At 51.5% G+C, this 27,888-nt stretch overlaps 2 protein-coding genes and 1 pseudogene across 7 annotated transcripts; 2 read left to right on the top strand and 1 right to left on the bottom strand.

Moving 5' to 3' along the window:
• The first annotated feature begins 1,290 nt into the window (after window positions 1-1,290).
• On the top strand, window positions 1,291-15,121 carry MAN2C1 (mannosidase, alpha, class 2C, member 1). The gene is given in 36 exon segments (XM_014530391.1): window positions 1,291-1,350; window positions 1,627-1,772; window positions 2,026-2,151; window positions 2,491-2,615; window positions 5,573-5,642; window positions 6,953-7,112; window positions 7,343-7,532; window positions 8,826-8,932; window positions 9,094-9,204; window positions 9,513-9,605; window positions 9,729-9,845; window positions 10,070-10,127; window positions 10,130-10,158; window positions 10,264-10,351; window positions 10,354-10,480; window positions 10,804-10,864; window positions 11,433-11,526; window positions 11,529-11,553; window positions 11,679-11,764; window positions 11,859-12,012; window positions 12,187-12,295; window positions 12,396-12,460; window positions 12,462-12,515; window positions 12,758-12,856; window positions 12,916-12,983; window positions 12,986-13,066; window positions 13,069-13,094; window positions 13,203-13,346; window positions 13,672-13,720; window positions 13,723-13,780; window positions 13,877-13,956; window positions 14,090-14,160; window positions 14,162-14,213; window positions 14,216-14,251; window positions 14,335-14,437; window positions 14,494-15,121. Coding segments are annotated over 36 exon segments (3,246 nt in total). The 3' UTR covers window positions 14,618-15,121.
• Window positions 15,122-15,214: 93 nt separating this feature from the next.
• NEIL1 (nei-like DNA glycosylase 1) lies at window positions 15,215-22,000 on the bottom strand. Of its 6 annotated transcripts, none has more exons than XM_014530441.1 (10): window positions 21,927-22,000; window positions 20,332-20,783; window positions 17,685-17,804; window positions 17,528-17,591; window positions 17,122-17,221; window positions 16,635-16,762; window positions 16,235-16,262; window positions 16,010-16,071; window positions 15,678-15,840; window positions 15,215-15,508 (listed from the first exon to the last, which is right to left on the bottom strand). In XM_014530441.1, the coding sequence occupies exons 2-10, from the start codon at window positions 20,763-20,765 to the stop codon at window positions 15,492-15,494; spliced, it is 1,116 nt and encodes a 371-aa protein (XP_014385927.1). In that variant the 5' UTR covers window positions 20,766-20,783; window positions 21,927-22,000; the 3' UTR covers window positions 15,215-15,491. The 6 variants fall into 6 exon arrangements, with proteins under 6 accessions (XP_014385927.1, XP_014385926.1, XP_014385928.1 ...); XM_014530440.1 differs by having other exon boundaries at window positions 17,685-17,819; XM_014530442.1 differs by lacking the exon at window positions 17,122-17,221 and having other exon boundaries at window positions 17,685-17,819.
• LOC102256064 lies at window positions 21,453-23,227 on the top strand (annotated as a pseudogene).
• The last annotated feature ends 4,661 nt before the right edge of the window (window positions 23,228-27,888 follow it).

The raw sequence follows: 27,888 nt of genomic DNA on the forward strand, positions 1-27,888 counted from the left end.
GGTAGTAAAAGAGCCTTGCAGGAGGAGATTCTAGGATGAAGCTGAGGCAGTGTCTGACTTGGAGATGGAATGATAAGTACTGGTTGGGGATGGGAAATCTTCAGGTTTTCCCAGAAATTAGCTCACCTAATCCCCCTCTGCTCACTCAAGAAAGATCATGTTGACTTGGAATTATGGGGGAAATAGATGGGGCCCAGCTCTTGCTGTCCCTGCACAGGGTTATGTCCAGAGCACCTGCTTGCAGGTTGGGAATAGGGTTTCAGAGCCAGTTCAGGAGAAAACCTTCAACCTACCAGTGTAACGAAAAAGAAGGGGGAGTTTCACTACATGGTTTTCACAAACAGCATTTTTGTCTCTCCTGTCTTCTGACACCTGAGCTACAAGCTCTAAACCCAGCCTGTATTATAGCTGGCAAGTTATCTTTATTTTAAACTTGAGGCCCGGTGCACAAGATTGGTGCATGGGGGTGGGGTGCCTCAGCCCGGCCTGCGCCCTCTCACAGTCCAGGAGCCCTTGGGGGATGTCCGCCTACTGGCTTAGGCCTGATCTTCCCCCATCCCCGCCCTCCCCACCTCCGGGGATCAGGCCTAAGCTGGCAGTCAGACATCGCTCTTACAGTCTGGGGCTCTCGCAGTCTGGGTCCCCTCGATCCTTATTGCCTGCCTGCAGCATAGGTGGGAGAGGCTCCCACCACCACCTCTGCGCTCGCCAGCCAGAAGCCAGCCTGCTGCTCCTTAGCGCTGCCTTGGAGGCGGGAGAGGCTACCGCCACCGCCACTGCACTCGCTAGCCGTGAGCCCGGCTGAGCAGTGCTCGCCATCCACTGGTGTGGCATAATGGGGAACCAGTTCTGGTCTCTGGCCTTTTATTATATAGGATTATGCTTGGTATTATGTACTCAGTCATACACTTCTGTGTAGTTTGCATTTGAAATGTTGTAAACTTGGTCAGTATTTCCATTAAAATATCAGGGCTAATGCTGTGTATATATTTTTCTTAATATTATAGACAAGAACTCCCTGGCCATCTTAGGAGAGGGGGGAAAAAAAGCTATCAATGTACTACTAGGGTAATGTGAAAATGAAATTAGGTGTCTGGCATTATGGCTTCTCTTAACTCTTCAGTCCTGTTTAGTGAAATACAGTATTCTATTAGGATCTTGAATGCTATGACTAACATGCTGTCTCAAATCAAAACTTTTCCAGAGTTTCTGGTGATGACCAACAGCCATGTACATAAAATAAGGTAGTAGAGGAAGCTGAGGTTACAGGGATGCAAAGCCCTCAACACCATGTCCATTCATGGCGGCTCTAGGGAGCCAGAGGCCAGGCTGGCACTGGAGGGCCAGAGGGTTCCCACCTGTTGGTGCTGATGCCGAGTGGTCTGTTGCATCTAATGGTCCCCCTATCTCTGTCCCAGAGCTTTCCGAGAAGCTAAGCGTCAGACTTACCATTTTATTTAGGTATTTGCCAAGTGGCCTGGCCCATCAGTCCAGAAGTGATAGAGGAGAGCCTCAAGAAGCACTTCTTTCAGTGCCCCTCTCAAAGTTCAGAGCAGCTGGGCTTCCCAGAGAGCCTGGCTGTTGTAAGAAAGCAGCCTGCAGCCGTCCACACACCAGAACCTTTAGTTCCGCCACACAGGAGCACTGGGATTTTCCAAGAAGAGTGGGCGGGCGGCAGTGGTGGTGGCGGTGCCAACCCTGAAGCACTGGCGCACTACGCTGGAGCAGGCAGAGAAATTCGTGTCACCACTCTACCCACGACTATAACCTCTGTGACCCCTCAGGGCACCAGCTGGCCTGGTTCACCGGCCTCAGCCTTTCTTTCTGTGGTTAAACCCAAGCTACAGCCACCTGGACTGAGGGATAAAGTGCCTGCCCTCTATGGACAGGGCATGGCCGGGAGGAGGGAGCGGGGAGGCTGTGCTGTGGAACAGCCATCTCCAACGTGGATCAGAGGACTCTGCGTTCCACCGCCAGGTGGAAAGCTGACTTTGAGCGCATGCCCACTGGCCCCTCCATGCCCAGGCTCTTCGGGGACAGCTGCCCAATGGCCGCGCTCTCCAGTTTCCTGACACCTGAGAGGCTTCCCTACCAGGAGGCAATCCAGCAGGACTTCTGCCCTGTGCAGGTCGGTGACAGCTTTGGACCCACGTGTGTAATGCCCAGAGGCAGGGCCCTGCCAGTGGTCACCCCTCTGGGCTGGCTCACTCCTAAGGGCCACACCTCCATTGTCTGCCCCTGGTCCCTCAGATTTAATGAAAGAGTTCATTTTCCCCTTTCTCCCAGTCCCTGGACACCCCTTAGGAAAGGCACTCAAGGACGGATCACAGACCTCTGGCTCTGCCTCTTTCCCTCACCTTACTCCCTTCTTGTCCATCAAATCTGATTACCTTGTAATGCATAGAGAAAGCCTCAAGCCCCTACTGACCCTTAATCCAAGAAAGTACTATTTCAAAAGGAAAAGGGCTCCCATCTAAGTGACTCTTGCAGATGGTGGACCTGCTGGTTCCGGGTGGAGCTGACCATCCTGGAGGCATGGGTGGGTCAGGAAGTTCACCTTCTCTGGGAAAGCGATGGAGAGGGCCTGGTGTGGCATGATGGGGAACCAGTTCAGGTAAGGAGCCTTGGCCTAGAGACAGCATAGCCACATTTCAGTTCTGGTCTCTGGAGAAATTAGAGCTGGCTGAGTGGCTCTGCCTGCAGAGTGGTAGAAGGATTTCAGGACTGGGGAGGTTGCTGTTTGGGCCCCTGTGCTTGGTTAGGTCCTCTCATATAGGGTAAATTAAATGGATGGTGTTTGGGTCACAACATAATTAGTGCTAAACCAACCTTGCCACTGACTGCCCACCTTTTTTTTTTTTTTTTTTAATGTATTTTTATTGATTTCAGAGAAGAAGGGAGAAGGATAGAGATAGAAATATCAATGATGAGAGAATCATTGATCAGTTGCCTCCTGGGAATCCAGTCCACAACCTGGACATGTGCTCTGACTGGTAATTGATGCTCAACCACTGAACCACACCAGCTGGGTTGCCCACCTCATGCTAGGCTGAATATGGTTATTAATCATAATAATAAGTATAGCAGTTCCATTTATTAACCCCTTGCTAGGTGCCAGACTAGTGGCTTTACAGACCACATCTCTTTAGTTCTTAATAAACAGTTTTTTATTATGTATAATACTAGAGGCCCAGTGCACAAAATTCGTGCACAGGGGTGGGGCAGGGTTTCCTCAGCCCAGCCTGCACCCTCTCCAATCGGGGACATCCCTCTCGCAATCTGGGACCGCTGGCTCCTAACCGCTCACCTGCCTGCCTGCCTGATCGCCCCAAACCACTCTGCCTTCCTTTCTGATTGCCCCTAACCCCTCTGCCTGCCTGCCTGCCTGATCGCCACTAACCTCTCTGCCTGCCTGCCAGATCACCCCTGCCTCTGCCTTATTGACCCTAACCACCTCTGCCTGCCTGATCACCCCTAACTGCTCCTCTGCCGGCCTGATGGTCCCCAACTCCCCTCCCCTGCCGGCCTGGTCGCCCCCAATGGCCCTCCCCTGCAGGTCTGGTCGCCCCCAACTGCCCTCCCCTGCCACCCAGTTTGCCCCCAACGGCCCTCCGCTACCAGCCTGGTCGCCCCAATGGCCATCCCCTGCTGGCCTGGTCGCCCTAAATGCCCTCCCCTGCAGGTCTGGTCGCCCCCAACTGCCCTCCCCTGCTGGCCTGATATTGCCCCCAACTCCCCTCCCCTGCCGGCCTGATCTCACCCCCAACTGCCCTCCCCTGCCGGCCTGATCTCACCCCCAACTGCCCTCCCCTGCCGGCCTGATCTCACCCCCAACTGCCCTCCCCTGCCGGCCTGATCTCACCCCCAACTGCCCTCCCCTGCCGGCCTGATCTCACCCCCAACTGCCCTCCCCTGCCGGCCTGATCTCACCCCCAACTGCCCTCCCCTGCCGGCCTGATCTCACCCCCAACTGCTCTCCCCTGCCGGCCTGATCTCACTCCCAACGTCCGGAAGATAGCCGGTTGACCCAGTCTAATTAGCATATTACCCTTTTATTAGTATAAATTATTAGTATAGATAGATTATATAGGATAGGATTGCTTAAATGGAGGGGAATGTCTTTTTCAGCAGGAGGAGATTCTCTTGGCAGACAAAAATACATAATCCCCATATCTGGACTGATAGCCAGCCATATGCACCGGTCATTAAAAAATTGAACCAGCCGAAACCGGTTTGGCTCAGTGGATAGAGCGTCGGCCTGCGGACTGAAGGGTCCCAGGTTCGATTCCGGTCAAGGGCATGTGCCTGGGTTGCGGGCACATCCCCAGTGGGAGATGTGCAGGAGGCAGCTGATCGATGTTTCTCTCTCATCGATGTTTCTAACTATCTCCCTTCCTCTCTGTAAAAAATCAATAAAATATATTTAAAAAAAAAATTGAACCACTTTCTTACACCTTACACCAAACAGCTGTTGCCCTTAAAACCCCTCCTTAGTCCCCACCTTAGGTTCTGCCTTCGCAGTTCACCCAGATTAGGTTTTGATTGGTCGGTTTCTATGCCAGTCAGCGTCTCTGAGCCTATCTCTGGGCCTCTCTCTGGGCCTGATCCACAGCCTCCGTGGCAGCTGCGGATCAGGCCCTGCCTCTCTTTCTGGGCCTGATCTGCAGCTGCCACGGCAGAGGCAAGGTCGTTAGGCCTCCGGCCTGGCCCTGGGCCAAGGGCCTAACAACCTCGCCGTGCCCACCTGCTGGCCGCCAGCCTTACTGTGATAGCCTGTGGACTGAGGGGGAGGGACCAAGAGGTGCTCCATGCACTTCCTGGTGACCAGTCATCCGTCTGGTCGTTTAGGTTGTGACAGCCCCTGGCCTTTTATAATGTAGATATATAATGGGGGGAAACTTTCAAACATCTCCCCACTACCCCATCCCAATTCCCCAGATATAACCACTATTAAACCACTATTAAGTGTCTTGCTTATGCATCTAACAGTATCTTTATCATCCTATGTGGTTGGTCTTTATAACTGCAGATTAAGAAGGTGAGATAAATAGAGGTTAGTGCACTTGTTCAGTTTGCACATCTTCCATTCCAAGTGGACTTTCCATCTCAGGTAGGACTCCTACCTGTATGGCAAAGCCCTCTCTTCCTCCCTCCATTGGCTCAGCACATGTCTCCTGAATGCCCTCTCTGGGCCAGGCCCTATGCTAAGCACTGGGGACATAGTAGGAAATGAGACAAGCCTGTCCCTGACTTTATAGAATTTCCCTTCTGATACTTATTCAGGGGTACAGAGGCCACTGGGAGCCATATCCAGATCTCTTGATGCCTGCCCAAGACCCATCTCATAAGACCAAGGGCTTTTCTGCTGGTGCTATTTGGTGGTCATGGTACTGGCTGCCATGGGAATGGGGCACTTGCAAGCAAGGGTCCTTGATTTATCAGTCTTGGCCTTGCCTTGGAAAAGAAGCCAAAGCTGGAGTCTGAGCAGAGGGTCTTGAATTCCCTTAGCTTATGTTTAACATGAACTGTCCAAAAACCTCAGGCCCTGTCTCTTTCACTGTACTCCCACCACGTTTGACCAAAGAAGGGGAGAAGAGCAGTTACATCCTGATTGAGAGGCTGGGAGAAGGAGACCCTCGGAGGTGAGTGAATCCCTGCACTGGTTGACCAAGGCTGTGGGGGAGAGGACATCAGTAGGGGAGGACACATTAGTGGGAAGCCCAGAATGATCTTGGAAACACACCTACTTCCAACACAACCATCCTCAAATCTTCAGTGTTTGTTTTTTAAAAGCAGGATTTTTTTTCTTCTGGCTATAAAAATGTTTGCCGCCTTGTGGTAAATACAGAAAAGTACAAAGAAGTAAATACCTCCCATTATCCCACCACCTAGAGATGACCATTATTTATATCTCAGTATTCATCTCAGGAATTCTTCCCGGTGTAGTTTTTACTAGTTTAGGTTATATTTCCTTGATATTTGTATCCTGAATTTTTTCATTCCATATTATAACATGGACATTTATTACACCATTAAAAACTTTCTTAGACATTATGATTTTATGTTATAGTATTTACTGAATACTGTGTATCTGATTCTTCCAGACACTGGGACTATGACGGTGAGTAATATGGTCTTCTACAGCAAGAGGACTCATACATACTTATACAATTGCAAAACTGATGAGGGCTCTGAGAGAAAACCCTCAGAGCTCATGTGAGAACTCTGTTCCAGACTTAGGAGAGGGGTGGGAGGAGGAATAGGGAGGGCTTCCCCAAATAAGTCATCTGTGGTCTCTGAAGACTGAGTAGAACAGTGCCAGAACCCAATATGAGGCTACAAAGAACAGCCTGCTCTGTGTTGGCTGATGGGTCTTTGCTCTGGGAAATCCGAACATGTTTTCTTTTTTTAAAAAAATATGTTTTTATTTATTTCAGAGAGAGGAAAGGAGATGGAGAGAGAAATAGAAACATCAATGATGAGAATCATCAATCGGCTGCCTCCCGCACACCCCCTACTCGTGGTCAGGCCCCAAACCTGGGCATGTGCCCTGACCATAATCTACCTTGACCTCCTGGTTCATGGGTCGACACTCAACCACTGAGCCATACCAGCTGGGCCAAACATGTTTTTAATGTGCAAAGATGGTTCTGAGACCAAGGCAGTGCTATGTAAAGACAGCTTTGGTAAAAAAAAAAAAAAAAGGCTAAACAGTAGCATCACACAGTTCCAGAATGAGTTGCTTGTTCTTGCTAACCATAATAGAGCTTTCATCACCATATGGGTTCAGGCTGGTGCTTCTCTGACCCTCTCGTATATGAACTTGACATACTCTGGGATCCTGGAGGTAAATGGGGAGGGGTCATCTGGATGCTGCCTCTGTCCTCCCTCATCAAGCCCCCAGAGGTCTCTGCCAGTCCCTTGGCCTATTACTGCCTTCCCATGTTTGTAGCCTGACCCTCTATGTGGAAGTCGCCTTGGGACCCAGGAAGGGCACCATGATTGCAGACCCAGAGAAGATGTTCCAGGTGAGCCGGGCTGAGCTGGACTTGTTCCACCGGGATATCCACAAGCTCCTGGTAGATCTGGAACTGCTGCTGGGCATGGCCAAGGTACTCAACACCCCATCTCACCTGGTCACTCTCTAGAATTCCAGGTAGATTGTTTCTTGGGTCATACTTGGGACTCTGGGAATGCAGAATAGGGAGAGTGTTTCTGCCTGCCCAAGAGTTGGTCAGGTTTCTCTATGTAAAGGGGAAGAGGGAAACAGTTCTGAGCAGGGGGAACAGCAGGGGCAAAGAATTGGAGGTAGGAAAGAGCTCTGCTGAGAACCCTGCTGCAGGGCCTCAGGGAAGACAACCAGCGCAGCTTCCAGGCCCTGTACACAGCCAACCAGATTGTGAATGTTTGTGATCCTGCCCAGCCCGAAACCTTCCCGATGGCCCAGTATCTGGCCTCCAGGTCCTTTGGCCAATGTGGAGGTAAAAGCCAGCATACCATCCATGCCATGGGGCACTGCCACATTGATACAGGTAGGAGGTTAGCTGGTCAAGTGGCTGAGAGGTAGGCAGGAGTGACCTTGAAGCCTTGGCATTGCCCTGGAAGCACTGTGTAAACCTCAGCAAGTTCTTGCCCCTCCTGGGCCTCGGTTGAAGTAATAGAGATAGGGGCTTAAGCGCAGGGGTGATTTTCTAGGTAGGGTCAGGGGTTCAATTCTGAACCTGATGAGTTTTCAGTGACTGTGAGGCTTATGGGAAATCCATATTTTTTAACAGGTTCCCCAAGGTGTTGATTCTGATGTTTTTGGACCACAGAACAAGGGCTTTCTCTGCTATGCCAAGGTGTGGGGAAGAGGGTGGAGGCTCTGGACTGGTAAGGAAGGAGAGGCTGTAGTGCTTCATATAGGACAGCTGACAAGGCATGATCCATCTTGAGGAGCTGTGCACTCTATTCTGGGATATCCATCAGTATGTGTTGGGGATCCTCTCTAAGGGATCCTCTCTAAGGGTGTCTAAACCTCAAGGGCAAGGCTATTCTAGGGCCGGGGGCCTCCATTTCCTGACCTGTAAAATTAACCTGATAGCTCTGGTTGCCTTCCTATCCCACTCCTACTGCCACCTAGTAGGACTGATTTGAAATGGTAGCTCAAGAGGGATATCACAGGGCTTTGCAGGGAAAGGGGCCTGAGAAGCGCTAGGAAGACCCTAGAGCAGGGGTCCTCAAACTACGGCCCGCGGGCCACATGCAAATACAAATATTGTATTTGTTCCTGTTTCGTTTTTTTACTTCAAAATAAGATATGTGCAGTGTGCATAGGAATTTGTTCATAGTTTTTTTTTAAACTATAGTCCGGCCCTCCAACGGTCTGAGGGACAGTGAACTGGCCCCCTGTTTAAAAAGTTTGAGGACCCCTGCCCTAGAGCATATTACTGTCTCTTTCACTGTACTCCCACCACGTTTGACCAAAGAAGGGGAGAAGAGCGATCCTTTTGAGCTCGGCGTGTCAGCATTTTGAAAAACCCTAACTTAACTCTGGTGCCGTGTCACATATAGAAATTTTTTGATATTTGCAACCATAGTAAAACAAAGATTTATATTTTTGATATTTATTTTATATATTTAAATGCCACTTAACAAAGAAAAATCAACCAAAAAAGAGTTTGCGTGTCACCTCTGACACGCATGTCATAGGTTCGCCATCACTTCCCTAGAGACCCAGGCTGGGCCTGGTCAGGGTGCTGGGGGACAGAGGTGAGGCTGGAGATCTATGTGGAGCTAGGGACCTTGCTGCTCTCCCTCCACCCTCTGTCCCCCTCCCCATCTAGCCTGGCTTTGGCCCTTCAAAGAGACTCTGCGGAAATGTGCCCAGAGCTGGGTAACAGCCGTGCAGCTTATGGAGCGGAACCCTGAGTTCATCTTTGCCTGCTCCCAGGTCGGAGGGACAGTCATGTGGAGACACCAGAAACCCAATAGGTCTAAAAGTGAGGTTCTGAGGGCCTCCCCAGACTCAGCTGCCCACTGCTCCCCAGATACTTGGCCCTGGGTAGGGTTCTTGTTACTCCAGGCACAACTCCTGCCCCTTCTGCCTCACAGGCGCAGCAGCTTGAGTAGGTAAAGAACCACTACCCTGGCCTGTATGCCTGGCTCCAGGAGTTTGCCTGCCTTGGGCAGTTTGTGCCCTTGGGAGGCACCTGGGTGGAGATGGTAAGGGCGGTCTGCATACCCTCAGCCTAGGGCTTTCTGCAGGCCCTTCACAACCTCTCTGTTGCAGCACTATTAGTCCTTGGACTTCCGAGCCCTGGGACTCCAAGGGGGAGAAGGGTCCCAAGCACTGTGATGGGCCGTCTGCATAACCCAGCCCAGAAGCTCCCTTCAGCAGATAAATAGCTGCAGGAGATAGACACTTCCTGGGTCAGAGCCATGGCTTCTCCTAAGGGGTGGGGTCGACCGAGTACCTGCCTATTCCCCATCTGGTGCTGACCCTGGCTGACTCCCTCTTCTCTCACTGCCAGGATGGGAACCTTCCCAGTGGAGAGGCGTTGGTGAGGCAGTTCCTGCAGGGCCAGAACTTCTTCCTGCAGGAATTTGGGAAGATGTGCTTGGAGGTAGGCTGAGAGCTGCTATGGCTTCAGGCAGATGGGGCTTAACCTGGTGAGATGAGGGGCTGAGGCTTGGGCTGATCTGCTAAGAGCCTTGGTTCCTGTGCCTCAGAGGCCCTTTTCCTGCAGTTCTGGCTGCCAAACACATTTGGCTACTCAGCACAGCTTCCCCAGATCATGCGCAGATGTGGCATCAGATACTTCCTGGGCCAAAAACTGAGCTGGAACTTGGTGAACTCCTTTCCAGTGAGCAGACCCCAGTGGGTCATGTTAGAGTGGGCCTGGGTCCCACCTGACGCATTCATCTCTCCCTAGGCTTATTCAGGGGTCCTGGACAAATCACCCAACCCCCACCCAGATAGAGAGTGTGCCTGCTCCAGGGTCACACCAGGGTCAGGGCAGGACTGGAAGGCCCAACTCTGCCTCAGCCCTGACACTAGCCTCTCTCTTGTGTCTCTGCCTGGCCGCAGCACCATACCTTTTTCTGGGAAGGGCTGGATGGCTCCCGTGTGCTGGCCCACTTCCCACCTCGTATGGAATAGAGGGCAGTGTGGAGGAGGTGAGAGGGTACCTAGAGACCAAGGTGGGGGCAGGGAGGTAGGCTGGAGAGGGCTGGGTGTCCTGTCCTAGACTGAACCATGCTGATCTGCCCCTGTTTCTCCAGGTACTAAAGACAGTGGCCAAAAACCGGGACAAAGGACGGACCAACCATAGTGCCGTCCTCTTTGGCTTTGGGGATGGAGGTAGTGGCCCCCTCAGATCATGGTAGACTGCTTGAAGCGGCCGTACAATCCAGATGGCTGCCCAGGTCAAGCCTGGCCCACTAATAGCCCTCACTGAGCTGCTAGCTTAGCCGTTGCTTTGAGCCCTTCTTTCTGCTCAACCATTTGGCCCAATCCCTCCACTGGGCCTGTCCTGCTCCAATCCTGGTGCATGGGCTCCTCCCAATTTCTACCTTGGGGGTGAGGTGGGAGAAAAGCTGAGGGTGGAAAGGGGCTTAAACTCATCAGAGAGAGAACTCTCCTGGGGTTTCCAGAGCTGGCTTTGTAAACCGGGAGCATTCTGGGGGTGCTTCTTTCTTTGGGGGCTGGATCTCTTGTCTGCTCTGGTGTGGATCAAGGGTGAGCCATGTGGCCCCCCAAGGCTGGGAGACCCAGGCTCACATTCTCCCTCAGGGTGCAGTTGTCTTTTCTCCGGGGTAGCTGTGGGTCGGAGAGCTCTTCTTGGAGCTGCATAATGGCACCTACACTACACACCCCGCCCAGGTCAGGAGCTAGTCACTCAGCCGAGCAGGGAGAGTGTGCCCTTGATCTGTAGAGGGTCAGTAAAGGAAACAGGACAGACCCCCACCCCCAGATCTGGGAGAGGAGGCTCGTTCTTTGAGGAGGAGCTGAGAGAAGAGCAAGAGCTGTGTGGGTCAGGAGCCTAGAGGAGGCTTGCGCTGAGGGAGGGAGGTATTTGGGACATATCACCCACAAGAGGCTTTATCCAGGGGGCCCTGGGGAGCCATCAGGGGTTCTGAACCAGGGAGGGCTTTGGAAGGTATTCTGGGATACTTAAGCAGACTTTAGACCTGTGGTTCTCAACCTTCCTAATGCCGCGACCCTTTAATACAGTTCCTCATGTTGTGGTGACTCCCAACCATAAAATTATTTTCATTGCTACTTCATAACTGTAAATTTGTTACTGTTATGAATTGTAATGTAAATATCTGATATGCAGGATATATTTAGGCGACCCCTGTGAAAGGGTCGTTCGACCCCCAAAGGGGTCGCACCCCACAGGTTGAGAACCGCTGCTTTAGACTCACCCTCCTCGTTGCCTGGGGCTCAGATCAAGAAAGGGAATCGGAAGTGTGAGCGCATCCTGCATGACGTGGAGCTGCTCAGCAGTCTGGCCCTAGTCTGTAGTGCCCAATTTCTACACCCACAGCCCAGCTGCAGGACCTCTGGAGGTCAGCCTGGTTTTGCCCCCTGTCACCCACCTGACTTCACCCAAGAAACCTCTGTGGCTGACCCTCCCAGCCTTCATTCTTCCCAGCATCCTGGCCTTCCCCATCCCTGCCCTTGGCCCCTGCATACTCCTGCTCCTGAACGAGTTCCATGATGTGGTGACTGGAAGCTGCATTCAGCTGGTGGCAGAAGAAACCATGTGCCACTACAGAGGTTAGGCTGAGAACATTCCCGCTGCTCTCTCCTATGGGACACTTGGGTCATCCTAGACCCATTGCCCACTCATGACCAACCAGTTTCTCCTTAGACATTCATTTCCATGGCAACACACTGCTCAGTGCTGCGGCTGCAGCCCTGTGAGCTGGGGAGCCAGGTGCCCAGGACCTCCTCATTGTAAATACCCTGCCTTGGAAGCCCACTGGAGTGCTGGCCCTGCCCAGGCCTGGCAGGACCCACAGCCTGGATAGGAGCTGGGGAGAGGGGTTGCTTCTACAGCAGGAGTCCAGACCGAGAGTTGGGGACACTCTCCTGGGGATCTCTGCCCTGAGGTGCCCCAGGCTGGAGAATAGCAGTAGCAGTATCCCCCCATCCCAGAGTGAGGCTCCTGCAAATTCAGGGAGGCTGCACTGATGTCCAGGCCTCATCCCTAGTCCTGGTGACAGTGCCCAGCATGGGTTATACTCCTGCTCCTGCCCCTACCTCACTGCAGCCCCTGTAGCCTGTTTGTTGTGCAAGAGGTGAGGGGCAGGGCTGGGAAGGGGCTTAACAACATAGGGGTTCTGAGCTCCCCAGGCTGGAGTAAGTGGTGAGGCGGCTGGAGTGGGGGGCTATTGGTTGTGGGAAGCCCCTGCCAACTGTTTCAAGGCTCCCTTCTGCCAAGACTGATGGTTCTGTGACTCTGGACAACGGTGAGGCTGGACCCGATCGGCCGCCTGACATCCCTGGTGCTGGTAGTCTCCGGCAGGTGTCAGCCCCTCACTGCCCTCTCCCTGTCTGGAAGATGGTCTCAGACCCTGTTCCCTTGGCCAGCACTGCCCTCAACAGCCCACCTGTGGCTCTGGGCTGGGATCCATCTCATGGAGCAGGGCAGGCTGGGCTGGGGAAATCCCTGTCCCCTAACCATACTCACCCTACCTCCCACCCCACCTTGAACATCTAGAGAAACCAAGATCACGTTGTAAAGCTGCAGTCCCCATCTCCTTCCAGGGAGGCTGTTGCCAAAGGCACTGTGGGAAACCAGTTTGTGCTGTTTGATGATGTCCCCCTGTGCTGGGATGCGTGGGACGTCATGCAGTACCACCCGGGGCACGATGGGGGTGGGCATACAGGCCTATTGGCCTCTCCATCAGCTGGCCCTAGCTCAGCACCTCCCGCGCATCCCCCCGGAAGCCAGTGCTGAGCCAGGCAGGGACCCTAGCAGTGGGTGCGGAGGGCGCGTGCGGGGCAGCACCTGGTTCCTACTGCAGATCAGCCCCCACAGTCAGCTCAGCCAGGAGGTTGTACTGGACGTCGGTTGCCCTATGTCCACTTCCACATCGAAATAGTAGGGGATAGGGTGGTGGCTGCCTTTCCTAGGTGTGGCTAGTCGGGAAGGGCTAGCCCCAGGCCTGTGTGTGTGTCTCCCTCTCCTCACCCTTTACCCCCACTCCAGGTGCACTGGCATGAAACCCACAAATTTCTGAAGGTGGAGTTCCCTACCTGTGTGCAGAACCCCCAGGCCACCTATGAGGTTTAGTTTGGGCATCTGCAGCGTCCCACCCACTATACCACCTCTTGGGACTGGGCTTGATTTGAGGTCTGACATGGGTGGGGTGAGGAGGTTTGGATTCTCCCTGGCTGGGGAGACTCTTTGTGTAGAATGGGTTGAGGAGGAGCAATATTTGTTGGTTCCTAACATGTGTGCCAGGCATTGTGCTAAATTCTTTGTTTAGTTTGATACCCATGCCTGTTTGGTGGGCTAAATACTATTCTCCCCATTTCACAGATGAGGAACTGAGGCATAGACAGTTTGGGTAGTGTCCAGGGCCTCTTATTGTGAGAACTGGAATTCAATCCCGGGGTCCCAGAGCTTGCCACTTTAGTGATGGGAGTAAAAGATGGGTCTGGGATGTGCTCTTCAGGTGTGGGCCCACAGCTGGATGGACCTGTTGGAGCACAGCTTTGGGCTGGCCCACTCAATGACTGCAAGTACAGAGCATCAGTTCGGGGCAGCATCCTCAGCCTCTCGCTGTGAGTGGTGTGCCCACCAGGCTCTGAGCCGGCATGGAGGTGTGGGTCTTCCCCTAGCCAGAACTCCAGCCCGGCCCATTCCCTCCTTCCCCGCAGCTTGTGGGCACCTTAGGCCCCTGATGCCACTGCTGACATGGGGCGCCACGAGTTCACATATGCGCTGATGCCGCACAAGGGTGAGTGCTGCCTTGCCCCTTCTCTGCTCTTCGCCAAACCTCGGTTTTTTCTACAGTCAGTGGGGGAAACAGCAGCTCTGTGCCCGCCCCTACCCCCTTTTGCACCACTGGTTCCTTTCCGGCCCTTGCCCAGGCTCCTTCCAAGATGCTGGCGTTACCCAAGCAGCCTACAGCCTCAATTTCCTGTTGTTGACGCTGCCAGCCGGCCAGGCAGGCTGGGGTGCCCACAGCCGCCTGGAGTGCCTTCACTGTGTCTTCCTCCAGGTGGTGCTGGAGACCGTCCAGCAGGCAAGGGGTGGGGTAGGGTGGGGCGGGGTCCTGGTTGGGTCCACCCTTGGCCCTGCCCACCACCCACTTCCCTCAGCAGGCTGAGGCCAGCCCCCAAGGGCCACACTCTGGTGCTCAGGCTGTATGAGGCCCATGGCAGCCACGTGGACTGCTGGCTGCAAATGTCGCTGCCAGTTCAGGAGGCCCTCCTGTGAGTGGGGTGCGGGGAAGAGAGGAGCCCTGCCCTCACAGAGTCTTCATGGCCCCTCATGTTCTGAAGCTGCGACCTCTTGGAGCTGGCCACCTGCCCCTTAGGGACACTGGCCTGAAACTCACCTTTTCTTCCTTCCAAGTACAGTCTCTATGGCTCAAGCTGCAACCTCCACTGAACTGAGTCTCTTGAGGGCGGGATTTTTTGTGGAAGGCTCTGGGGACTGACTGCCTTTCCAGCCCTAAGCAACAATAAATCTTTGGCTCAGGAGCCCTGCTGGTAACTCCTGCTCTCTCCCCTTAAGGCAAGTCCTCAAGGCTGTGAGAAGAGAAGTCTTTCCTGGGCATTTGGGGGCAGGGGCAAAATCTAAGGTGATCTGTGTGTGCAGCAGGGTCTGGGTTGCAGCCCCCACAAGTGGGGATATGGATGACCACAAGATAAGAGCATGAGATAAGAAGTCCCTCCCGTGTGTCAGCAGGCAGAGGGCCCAGGTCTGGGTGGCTTCCAGCTGGCCCCCACTAGGAGGGGAGTACTCACTAGTCTGGCCAGGCTGGGGAGCAACCCCAGGCCCTGAGGAATCCTGGACTGGAGGAGCTATGGAGCCTGGGCTTCCTGAGAGGGGTCTCTGCACCACCTCTGAGGGGCTGTCTCTGAAGAGGCAGACTATCCTATGAGAGCCAGGGCCTTGAGGACTGTGACGGAGCCCAGTTTGCCTTGCTGAGGAGTTGGCCTCTTATACTCAGGGCCAGGCAACAGGCCTAACTAACTTGGCCAGCCCAAGAAGTTTACCAATTTATATTTTTAAAAATACAGCATTTTTCACATGGGCTTAAAAAATGGGGATGGTGGGTACAATTAAAAACATAGTTATGTGGGGAACAGCCACAAGGTCACAGGCATCTAGCCCCTTTAACCTGTTGCATGCTTCTAGAAAGCCACACAAGGCCCCAGATCCAGGGCAAGGCAGCGGGAAGGGATAGGTGCAAGCAAGGAGATCCTCCTGCTAAGAGGCTGAGGTCTCCTCAGGCTCCAAAGATGGGATGGCAGTCTTTATCTTTTAAGGTCTGCAGCAGCCTGTGGGGAGGACAGGTGAGGTGGCAACTCAGACCCCAGGTTGAAGATTGCCCGGACAGCCTTCCTTTCCACAAGTAACCTCTGCCCGTACTGCCATCCTTTCCTTCTGGAAAGCCCCGTTTGGTGATGCCCCTTCCATCTCCAGAGGAAAATGCTCAGGAAGGCCCACCTGAGTTGGCCCTTCGCCCTCTCCTCTTCCCTTTCTCAGTGACTGGGGGGACTTTTGGGTCTTGGAGGCTGGTCCCCTCAGGCTGCTGGGCTGTTGTTTGCTCAGGAAGGCCTCTCCATGCCCTTCGTGTCCTGGAAGGGGCCTTGCTTGGGGGTGGATGATCCTGGATAGAGGAGAGACAGGTTCCTGAGATACTCAGCAGTTCAGAGGTTGGTTAGGACCCACCATCGCCCCCCATTGTTAACAGAAGGCAGTTGTCCAAAAGTCTAGTTTGGGAGGTCTGGCCAGGGCAGGGGACATTTCAGGGAGGAGTTAGGAGCAGGGAGCCATACCTCCACTCCATCCTCAGGACCCCGCTGTGCTCCGCTGGATTTCTTCTTATGGGACTTGCCCCCTGAAGGACACTGATGCTGGGGTTGCAAGGTCCTATGGCCTTGGGCCCTTTCTCCAGACTCCCACTTTGGGGTGACTCGGAGTGGGCACCAGAGACTGCTGCAACCCTTGCGGGCAACATATCCTTTTTGCTTTCTTAGCTTACTGTATTGGGAGTACCTTACCTTTGGGTGCCAGAGGTCCAGGATCCCCCTAAAATGGAACAGGGAATATTCAGGAATCAGCCTGGTTGGGACAGGCGTCATTTTCCCTTGGAGAAGCAGGACTCACACCTATCTTTCCAGGTTACTGTAATCCTCCCCTAGGAAGCCTCTCACTGCCCACTCCCTGCCAGGTCAGAGCCAACATCAAGGCCACCCTGCCTTGTGCTGCTCTACTAGCTGGGACACTGGGATTCAGAGGAGGGGAGGGGCATAACATAGGGAAGGCCTAGACCCTCAGGGACAGTGTGAACTTGGAGGTCTAGATAGAGACCCCATCGCCTGCCTGGCTGTGACCCCAGGTCTCTGCCACACCCGCCTCTTTGGGATCTCTGTTTGCCTGTGTGAGCATTAGGACCCAAACCTGGAACCAGATGGTACGGCCGTGCCGGTCCCGCAGGGAGCGCATGCCCACCATGCCATAGCACCGCAGCCAGGCTCGAAAGGGTGCAAAATCCTCCTCCCCTCTCGCTTGCCCATAGCCCTTGCCGCCTGTGGACAGAGGAGCCAGACAGAGGTTAGAGGGCTAGAGGGCAGACTGAGGCTGGGAGGAGGGGGAGCCTGATGGACTAAGTCAGGGGCCAAGGCTCTCCCTTCTCCAGCTGTGTGACCTCTTCTCCACTCTGGGCCATGGCTTGCTCATCCTGGAGTGGGGTTAATAATCCTTGCCCTGCCTGCCTCATGAGTAGCTTGGAGGACAGACACCTGACAAGTGAGGAGGCCTAGTCCATTTAGCAACAACTAGGTCTACAAACTTCCATTCCCCAGGCCCTGAGAAGGGCAGCAACTGTCCCAGGGTTATACAATATGCCAACACAGGTAGTTGGCCATCTTTGGCTCCCGGGCCTCACCCAGCTGGACCACTTCCTTGGGCACTGAGTGGCACAGCTCCAGCAGATCTGGGTTCTGCAGCTTGGCCTTGATCTTCTGGCTCAGGGTCAACTTGGGGCTCTGGAAAAGGGGCAGAGCCACTCAGAAGGCAGCTGATCCGTCGGGAGCAGACCTCCTCTGAGCTTGGCAGGACTCAGAGATGGTTCATTCCCCTCCTCCCCAATACACACACACACACACACACACACACACACACACACACACACACACATTGTAGAGAAGGAAAAACTAACAGCTGCTTGGGTTACACACACACACACACACACACACACACACACACACACACACATTGTAGAGAAGGAAAAACTAACAGCTGCTTGGGTTACACGAGACACCAGACCCAGCCTTCCTCCCCTGCACCCTCACCAGCCTGTGCTGCTTCAGTGCCTCCAGAACAGTGCGGGCCTTCTCAAAGGGGGGTATCCTCAGCCTACAGTGGGGTAGAAAGAGAGAAACATGCTAAGCAGTGGGAATGTGGGCACCCAGCTAACCCAGCCCTTGTGTCCATGGCCTGCATGCTAACCTGTATAGAATCTCTGCCCGCAGATAGTTGCCAATGCCATTGAAGAACCTCTGGTCCAAGAGGGCCTCACAGATGGGCCGGTCAAAGACCTTGTCTGCTAGGTTTCGTAACACATTCTCCCTGGAGGGACACAGTCTGGGCACATGAGACCCATTCTGCCCTCCCATCCCCACTCCTTGCCATGGATGAGGGATAGGAACTGGGAGAACCTGCTCCTCGGTATAAGGGGAAGGAAATTGGGAGTCTCAGTTTCCCTTTTCCAAGCCTCAGTGCTATTTTGGCAGGGACAACCTCAGTTTCCCTATCTGTTAAATGAGAACAATATGGAATTTTAATTCATTACAAAGGTGAAAAATTCCAATCAAAAGCAACGAGTTCAAGGGAACACACATGAGTCTTATCTGTTGTGTGAATGCCACCAGAGTATACCAGACTCCAGGCATTTTTGAAAGCAAGGTGATCACGGGACTTCAGGTGTGCCTACAATCTACAGCTCCCTATCTAGGACTTCTGGATGTTTAGATATGAAGAGTTAACATTGAAGGGTCAATTCTTCTCAAGACCTGAAGATTTTATGTGGCTAGTACTAGCTCACCCAGCAAGTGCGTGGGAGTAAGGGCTCCAGCAAGCCTTGCCCCACCTCTAAGGGTCATGGATCTCTCCTTAACACTGTGAAGAAGAAATGTATCTTGTTTCTTTGTGGAAAGGGGTCATGGCAAGACTGACTCAGTGATGGGCCTGAGAAGCATCTGAAACAGGGATAGAAGACAGTTCTGGGGTAAAGGAAAGAGCAGAAGGTTAGCCTGGTGACTAGCTCTCTGAAGGCTCCCCAGCTTATAGGACCAAGAAAATAACTGAGATGCTCATTCTGTGAGAGAAACCTCAGAGCCAGCTGGCAAAGAGTTAACCTGAGAGCCAGCCATGCAAAGCTCTAGAGCAGTGGTTCCCAACGTGGGGCACACAACCCATAGGGGGGCAACTTGATTTTTAAGGGGGGCAACTCGAGAATGAATTAACAGTGAATCTTTGGTACTAATTATGGTTCTAGGGGCCTCATATACAGTATATAAATATATATTGACATATTTGTGCATTTCAGTTCTCTATGTTTTGAAACTTTATTTGCAATTTTTTCCATATCACTTCATATTATTATTTTTAAAACAATTTCTTAGTGTTTTCTTCCCAGGAGAGGTGAGTGGAGGAATCCAAGGCCACAGATGTTTCCCTGTGGGTGCACTTGGGGTCCTGCCTAGGAAGGCCAGGAGTCAACTGCCTCCTGTGGCACCAGACATGCCCTGACCCACAGTGGGCAGCTAAGTCTCCTAAGGGTCAAGTGAAGGTGGGCAGTCCCCAAGGAAGGGAGGATCTACCAAATGTGCTCCAGGCCTTTGCATCTGTGGTGCTGGTCAGTTTGAATGCTCTTCCTCTAGAGCAGTGGTTCCCAACCTTTTTTTTAGCCATGCCCCACCTGAGCATCTCTAAAATCCTGGTGCCTCTCCCCCGTCCCCTGTGACATAATTCTTATTATTCACATGGAGGAAGCCTAAAAGGCCACTAACTTGGTCTAAACAAGCTTCCAAAGAACATGGCATCCATGAAAGAGAAAAATAAAAGAATGAAAGGACAGTTGAAGTACTGAGGAAGAAATCACTAAGAAATTGTTTTAAAAATAATAATATGAAGTGATATGGAAAAAATTGCAAATAAAGTTTCAAAACATAGAGAACTAAAATGCACAAATATGTCAATATATATTTATATACTGTATATGAGGCCCCTAGAACCATAAGAAGTACTAAAGATTCACTGTTAATTCATTCTCGAGTTGCCCCCCTTAAAAATCAAGTTGCCCCCCTATGGGTTGTGTGCCCCACGTTGGGAACCACTGCTCTAGAGCTTTGCATGGCTGGCTCTCAAGCAGGTCTCAGCTCAAATGTCACTTCCTAGAATGTGATCTTTCCTAATGTGTCTCCCCTCCCTCCCTTCCTGACCAAAAGTCATTCTCTCCCTCTTGGATTTGGATTTTTTAGAAATGTGTCTATATGAATTAATCTAGTTTGTTTTCTTGTCCTCCCTGCCCTGCCTGAACTTCAGCCCTTGATCTCTGCTGTACCCCAACACCTATAGCGGGGCCTGGCACAAAACAGAGACTCATACACATTTGCCTCTTTAGAGGAAGAAAAGTGGCTGACACTGCCATCGTAAGTGACCTGCATCACATCCCAGGTAGAAGACAGTCAGTGAGGAGACGATGGGACACAGACCAGTGGGCAGACAATGTGGGAGACCACAAAACCTGATTCAGAAACCATGTCGTTAGGCAGTTCCCTCCCCACTACCTTGAAAACCTTCCTTCCGGCTCAGCCTCCCTTCTTTTATGTTGTTAAAACCCTCTACCTTTCTAAGGGCCTCCTGAGGGCACCAAGAAGCAGTGTGGGGCACTGATCCAGCCTCAGCTCTCACAGTAACTGTCTATGTCTTCAGGGCATGCCTACCTATTCACCTCACCCCTACCTCCTCCCATATCAGTTTTGGGTTTTCACATCCATTAGCTCAGGGAGCTGTCTCCAGGGAAATACACTGTCTTGGTCTACAGAGGAAGGAAGGGAGGCTCAGAAGGGTCTGGGACTTGCCCCTCACCTACCTGAACTGTTCATACTCCAGCAAGACGCATGGCCCGCGGCCTGGTTGCCACTCGCCCGTGAGCTCCCAGTGGCCAAAGCGGCGGATGTCCACGAAGCAGAGGGTGAGTTGGGGACCAGGAGGAGCCGTGTAAAAGCGCAGATGGGCATGGGGTGGTAGTGCATTGCTGGGTGCCAGCTGGAAGGATCCAGACATGCCGAAGTGGAAGATGAGGGCCAGTGGCTCCTGTGGGGGCTGGGCCCCAGGCAGGGGGCTCAGTGTCAATCGGAGCTCCTTGCCACGGGCTGAGGCTGAGATGTAGTAGGCACTGCTCTCAAAGGGCACCTCGGGGTTGCGGCTGATGGGTGACTTCTCCACACACCCGCCAAACACCAGCCCCCTGCATGCCTCGTTCACAAACTGGCTGGCCAGATGCAGCTCAGGGCCCTCAGGCATTTTGTGGGGGGAGGATGGCTGCAAGTTAGAACAGGTGTGCACCTTGTGAGGTAGGATTCATCACCCCCATTTTACAAAGGAGGGCCCTGCCAATCAGGGGATCATGGACAGCTGGGTTTGGCAGAAAATTCTGCTGGCCTGGCCACAGCCCTTGGCCCCCAACTGAAAATGCTGGGAAAGCCCATGGCACTGATAAGTTCAGGCTGGGAGAGCGTGAGTGCCTTTATTAACCTCCCATGAACCCTCGCTGCTTTTAGAGTAAAGTCCAGATCCTTCCTGGGCCCATGTTGTCATCTCATTTCTTCCCAGGCCCCCCCTCACTCGCTTGCTCCAAGCGCACTGCTCTCTCACCCCCACGCCTTTGCCCTGCTGTCCCTTCAGTCTCGGAGCACTTGAGCCACCCTCCCTGGTCACCCTTCCGAAGTAGCCTCTCCACCCCACCCGCCACCAGACACGTTTTCTTTTCTTCATGGCACTCCCAAATCTGAAATTGGCTGTTGTCTGCCTCTACCTCTCCAGTGAAAGCTCAGCTTGTTCACCGCACCGCTCAGAACCGACCTCATCTGTTGTCATAATCCCTGAGGGAATGAGCATGACCGCACCTGGGAGTTGGGAGCTGGGAAAACTAACGTTCAGAGAGGCTCAGCTGGCAGTGAGGACGAGTCAGAACAGGAGGAGGGGATGCAGATGTCTCTAGGTACGTCTGCGCCTGGACGGTCTCCCAGAGCTCCAGGCTAAAGGTCCAGGATCGAACAGGACACGCCCTGCTCGGCGCTTAGGCCCAAGGGGAACCTGCTCCACCTCCTCTCCCTACCCCTGGCCACCTGGCTGAGGAGGGGAGCTTGCCGCTTACCTCCCTACCCGCCCCCCGAGACGCTGAGGGATCGAAGGCGCAGATGTGGTCGGGCAGAGGGGCCCTTTAGCCAGGGCAGACCCCTTTCCCCTCCCACACCTTCAAGCAGTCTGGGACCCGGCACCCGAGAGGGTTCGCGCTGCTGGAAAAGGTGAAGGCCCAGATTCCTAGTTCCGCTGAGGGCGGGCACTCTGGATCGCTCCCCCAATCCTCGCCACTCACTCCCGCTGCCTGTCCTCGGTACACCCTGGCTCCCTTCCTCCCCAAAGCCGCCAAATCCCATCCTCTCTTCAGTCTGCGGTACGCACCCCCGAAGCCGTCTCCCGCCGGGTTACCTGCGCCCCGCGCCCCTCTCCGCCAACCTGCGGCCACTAGGGGGTTGCAGTCGAGGGGCGGAGCCGTGCTGAAGAGCACATCCCAAACCGGTTGCTGCTCCAGCGCCCGCTGGGAAATGTAGTTCCTGGGGCAGGGGCCCAGGCCTCCGGGTTGGGGTCCCCGAGCTGCGGGTCCGGGGTGTAGGAAAGGCTTTGGGGCAGTCACCTGGCTGGGAAGGTGGCGCCTGCGGGATCGGGGTGAGGTCCGAGGTCCTGCGTCGCAGCTGTCTGTGACTGGAGAAGTCACCAGGCTAGTGACAGGCCAGCACTCCCAGCCTGAAACAGCATCCCTGTCCCTAAGCAGAGGCTCCTGCCAGATGTGCGCAGGGAGCACGCAGGTGCGCGATAAACGCAGGCCCTGGGGACCCAGTGGTGGCACTAAGTATCAACGCACAGTCACACATAACTTATAAACAGAATCATTACCGCCTGTGGGTAAGAAATGCAGCCAAGCAACAAAAAACAGGCGAGAAAGCAGAACCCACGACAGGTGGTTCTGTGGGGGTAGGGTCTCTCTGCAGTGACAGGCGGAGACCTCAGAAGTAGCCAGCAAAGAGTGGGGCTGGCACATGCTAGGGGAATCGGAGCCACCAACACGGCTGTGGGCAAGAGCAGCAAGATGCTGCATGCAGCACATTGACTACAGGATGAGGTGCACCCTGCAGAATGGTACTATATTGGCACCTTCACAAGGTTTTCGACAAGCATATTAATTTGATCCAATGTGATTGAGATGAATTCAATAAGTCAAGCAGAAAGAGAAGTGAGTACTCAGTCTGGAGCGGCTTCAAAGGGAAAACTTGGTCTCAATGACAGTAGAGGGACCTCCTCCCAAAGATATTGGCATTGCCCTAGTGCCACTTGCTGGAGCTATTGGGGGCCCAGGGATTGGTAAGGCTGCTGGCAAAGGAATCCTACCTGGTGTTCCTGTGCCCCAGGTGTCTGCAGGACATGCCAGGCCAGTCCATGGGGCCATCCCAACTCTCTAAGAGGCACTGTTGCAGCTGCTGCCACTGCCAGTATTACAGGGGCCCTAACCCAGTACAGACCTGGCCATGGGGGTCCTTCCCCACCTATGGGCTGAGGGACACCCCTCCAGGCATGATGGTCCCACCTCTTGGTATGAGGCTTCTCACTGGTCCCCCTAAGGGTATCCTCCTGGAGGAGGTACTTCAGTGGGCATGTCCCCTCCTGGAATGCAGCCCCCTCCCCTAGGAATGTGAGGACTTCTTTGACCCCTGGCCACAGAGTTATGGAAGTAGCTTCACAGAGGCATGGGCCCAGTTCCCCAGGGCCATGTTACCACAGACCTGTTTGTTTCTTATGCTGTTGGAGTCTCACCAGATTGTTTGGTTTCCCTTACAGGGGCCCCTCCCCAGGGAATGCGCCCATCTTGGCCCTCCTCAGCTCCCTGTTTCTCAAGAGACTGTTCGTAGTCCTTTTATTTCCATGTGGCCTGTGAGATAAATTTATAATAAAATCTTAAGATATATATATAAAAAAGACAACATGCCAGATGAAAGGAATGGCCAGTGCAAAGGCCTGGAGGAAGGAAAGCAATGGGCTCATTGAAAGAAGGCCTGTGTGGCTGAAGTGTAACTGGGAGAGTGCAGGGAGGTGAGGACAGACCAAGCAAGGTCAGGTCAGGTCAGGCCTCAGGAGGCCTCTGTAAGTTTCTTCCTAAGTGTGCCTGACCAATAGTCATGATCTGCGCCCTTCATACTAGGACTTCTGCCTCTTCCTTCCTTCATCTATTAATTCATTTATTTTGGGAGAAGTATTTTAAAGTAAATTAGACAAATTATGACATTTCATCCCTAATATTTCAACATGCATCTCTAAAAAGCAATTTCCTACAAAGCCACAATACATTTATCCAGTGATTTTCAACTTTTTTTCATCTCATGGCACACATTAACTACGAAAATTCTGTGTCACGCCAAAAAGTGTATTTTTGCCAATATGACAAAAAATAGGTTTAACATTGATTCATTCACACTGGACGGCTATTGTTGTATTGGCTGTTGTCATGTTTTAATTTGACAATCTAAAGGAAAAGAGGTCAGTGCCCTGACTAAATAGCAGGAATTGCATGGCTTTGTTTTGAAATATACTTTTATTGAATTCAGAGAGGAAGGGAGAGGGAAAGAAACATCAATGATGAGAGAGAATTGTTGATTGACTGCCGAATGCATGCCCCCTACTGGGGAGCAAGCCCAAAACCCAGGCATGTGCCCTTGAAGGGAATCGAACCTGGGACCCTTGAGTCTGCAGGCTGACGCTCTATCCACTGAGCCAAACTGGCTAGGGATGGAATTGCATGTTTTAAAAATTCTTGCAGCACACCAGCATGCCTCGGCACACTGAAAATCTCTGCCTTTATCATACCTAATAAAATTAACAACTTCTTAACATCATCTAACACCTAATCCACATTCAAATTTCTCTTAATTGTTCCCAAAATGTCTTTTATAGCTATTTGTTCAAGGCAGAGTCCAACCAAGGATTATGTATTTTTTTAAAAAGTTATTCTTAGTATCCGAAATATCCAGTTTCATATCACAGTCACCTTTTACCATATGACTTTAGCATCCTTGATAATCCTGCCTCAATCAAGTACTTAATTAGGAGTCACAAAATGGCTATTTTCTAATTCTGTTATTCTGTCAACATTAGTTGGATTTTTTTTTTGGTAAAGAACTTTACCTCATTGACTAGGGCTATATGGTTATCCTGAAATGCGAAAAAGACAGGATAAATTTTAAATTCCTTTCATTTAATGATCAATTTTCAGACTAAGAATTTGGTGTAATAACAACATCCAATGGTGACAAATTAGGATTGATTTTTGGGTGTGGTTTTTCTTCCTTTGGAGGGTGCAGGGACTTTTTATGGACTCAGATTTTAATTTTTTACACTCAACATCTTTAAATCCATTTCAGTCAACATCCTTAAATCCATTGCAGTCCATATCCCTCCCTACACCAACCCACCCCCATTACTGAAAAGAGTGTTTCATTAGGCATTGGGGCTATTCAACTATGGAACACAATTCTCATCCTTAAGAAACTCAGGCTGGGAAAAGAGGCAAATGAGTCAATAAAAAGTTACAATGCATTGTTACTAATTAATATTTACTAATGCAATGAGAGAAGTGTCTGTGGGATTCTGTGATAACATAGAAGTCTACTGTATATTTTTACTCTTTTCAAGATTCCTTCTTTCATCATTTCCCTTCTATTTAGAGATCTTCCTATACCCTTTTTATTTTTAGGTTAGGTCTGCTGGTAACACATTATATTAATTATACCTTTCATCTGAGAATGTCTTGATTTCCCTTTTTATTCTTGAGGTAATTTTCACAGAATACAGGATTCTGGGTTGACACTTTTCTTTCAGGGCCTGAAAAATGCTGTGCTTCCTCCTTGTGGCCTGACTTCTGATGAGAAATCCAATTCTAATTGTTTCCCCCTTATAGGTAAGGTGTCACTTCTCTCTTGCTGCTTTCAAGTTTTCTTTCTTTCCTTTAGTTTTCAGAAGTTTGGTTATGATATATCTTGGCTTGGGCTCCTCTGGGTTTGATCAATGTGGGGTCCATTCTGCTTACCTCTGTAGGTTTGTCTTGTGCCATATTTGGGAGTTTTTCAGCCATTATTTCAATACTTTTCTGTCCCACCCTCTTTCTCTTCACCTTCTGGAACACTGTGATGACATGAATATGAGATCTTTTGTTATAGTCCTACAGGTCCCTGAGGTGTTGTGGGTGTATTCCCAAGCTATTTTCTCTCTGTTGTCCACATTGGGTAATTTCTATCGATCTTTCTTCTGCTGTTAAGTCCATCCACTGAGATTTTACTTTGGTTATTTAGCTCTCAGTTCTAAAAATTCTCTGGTTCTTTTTATCTTCTATTTCTTTGCTGAGGCTTGAAGCATTTTTATGATGGCTGCTTTATAAATATTTGACATAGAATTCTAACGTCTGAGTCATCTTAATGTCGGTATTGGTTGTCTTCTCATTCAAGTTGAGATTTTCTAGGTTCTTGGTATGAATGATTTTATAATTGAATCCTGGATGTTTATGATATTATGACTCTGGATCTTAACTGTCTCATTTAAAGTAGGTCTCTTCTGATACAGTGCCAGTGGGGAAAGGGGGAAATGCCTCCTTACTGCCTTGGGAATCTAGGCCCCTACTCAGCCTCTGCTGGTAGGTGGAAGAGCAGCTGTACTTGTGTGTGGCTGGAAGCTGCTTCTGTAAGATTTCTGTCTTGCTGAACTTGGTCCTTTGGCTAGAGAGAGCAGGCTTTTTAAAAAAAATCCTCATCTGAGATATTTTTTCCATTGCTTTTCAGAGAGTAAAGGAAAGGAGAAAGGTAAGGAGATAGACAGAGACATCGATGTGAGCAACACACATCGACTGGGTACCTCCCGCCTGCACCCTGACCAGGGGTGGGAAGCGAACCACAACCCAGGTATGTGCCCTCAATTGGGAATCGAACCCACGACCTTTTAGTGACAGGGCAGATGCTCTAACCATTGAGACACATCAGCCGGGGAGGGAGAGCAGGCTTTTGTTGGGGCTTTTTTTGGTCTCTGTGCTAGCTTTTCTAGCACCCAGCTCAAGATACATGAAGCAAAAAGAAAATCTGTTTCTGAAAGTAGAGAGAAGGGAGACTGGCTATGATCCTCAGGAACTGAAAAACATGACAAAGTATGTTGTGTCTCTCTCACATCAATGTCTGTCTAGCTCTCTCTCTCCTTCCCCTCCTCCCTTCCTTTCTCTCTGAAAGCAATGGAAAAAAATATCCTCAGGTGAGGATAAAAAACAAAAAACAAAAAAAAAACCCCTGCTCTCTCTAGCCAAAGAACCAGGTTCAGCAAGACAGGGATCTTATGGATTGTTTTATATGTAATGTCCAAGGATTTTAGCTCAACTTAGTGGAGGAATCAGGAAAAGTTCATTTGCTCCATTATTCCAGAAGCACAAGTCAGGAACAGAGTCAGTCCTTATCCTTTGGATGCTTCAACTATCCAGTCTTTGGCCAGCTGGCTCTTTGACATGACTCATTATTCTTTGCTTCCCAAGATGTTATAGGCTCACCTTGTACTCTCCCTCCCCCAGCCTTGGAATCAGTCTTTCCTACCAGGAGCCCTGGTTGGTTTAAGCCAGTCCTGGGAGGCCATTTGTTTTACTCTGCTCAGGCTGCTATAACAAAATGTCATAGACTGGGTGGCTTCAACAACAGACATCTATCTCTAGTTCCATAATTTTTGGAAGTCCAAGATCAAGGACATAACAGATTCAGATCCTGGTAAGACAGCTGTCTTCTTGCTGTGTTCTCATGGGGCCTTTCCTTGGCACAAGGGTGTGGATAGTGTCTGTCTTTCTCTTCTTATAAGGGAACTGAAAATGGCACATCATAAGGGTCCCACTCTCTTGACCTCATCTAAACATAATTACCTCCCAAACACCCCACTGCCTAAAACCATCTCACTGGGAGTTAGGGCTCCAACATTTGAATTGAGGGAGGGGGCACATTCAGTCCATAACCACTCTTGCCAGTGAGTGGTTCAGGCATGGGCCCTTCTCTTTTTCTAATGAAGATGGCAGGTAGATAAGGGTTCTTTCTCTATTTGGGCATGTGGCACTGGGGCCACCACTTGCTGCCAGCCTAAGGACCAGACCACACAGAGAGGGCAGAGCCAAGAGCATCACAGGACTAGGAGCTAGAACCCCGATTTCTCCCATCTACAGATTTTGGTTCCGTTTTGGTCCTCCATCTGCCGCACCCCTGACCTGCCTCAATCAGCAGTTGAAAAGAGAAAATGGGGGATTCGCCAGTCACTTGGTCTCACAAAAACCTTTGATCTGAACCTAAAAAAACATATGCACACA

This window comes from Myotis brandtii, unplaced genomic scaffold, assembly GCF_000412655.1.
Source record: "Myotis brandtii unplaced genomic scaffold, ASM41265v1 scaffold74, whole genome shotgun sequence".
Taxonomy (NCBI): domain Eukaryota; kingdom Metazoa; phylum Chordata; class Mammalia; order Chiroptera; family Vespertilionidae; genus Myotis; species Myotis brandtii.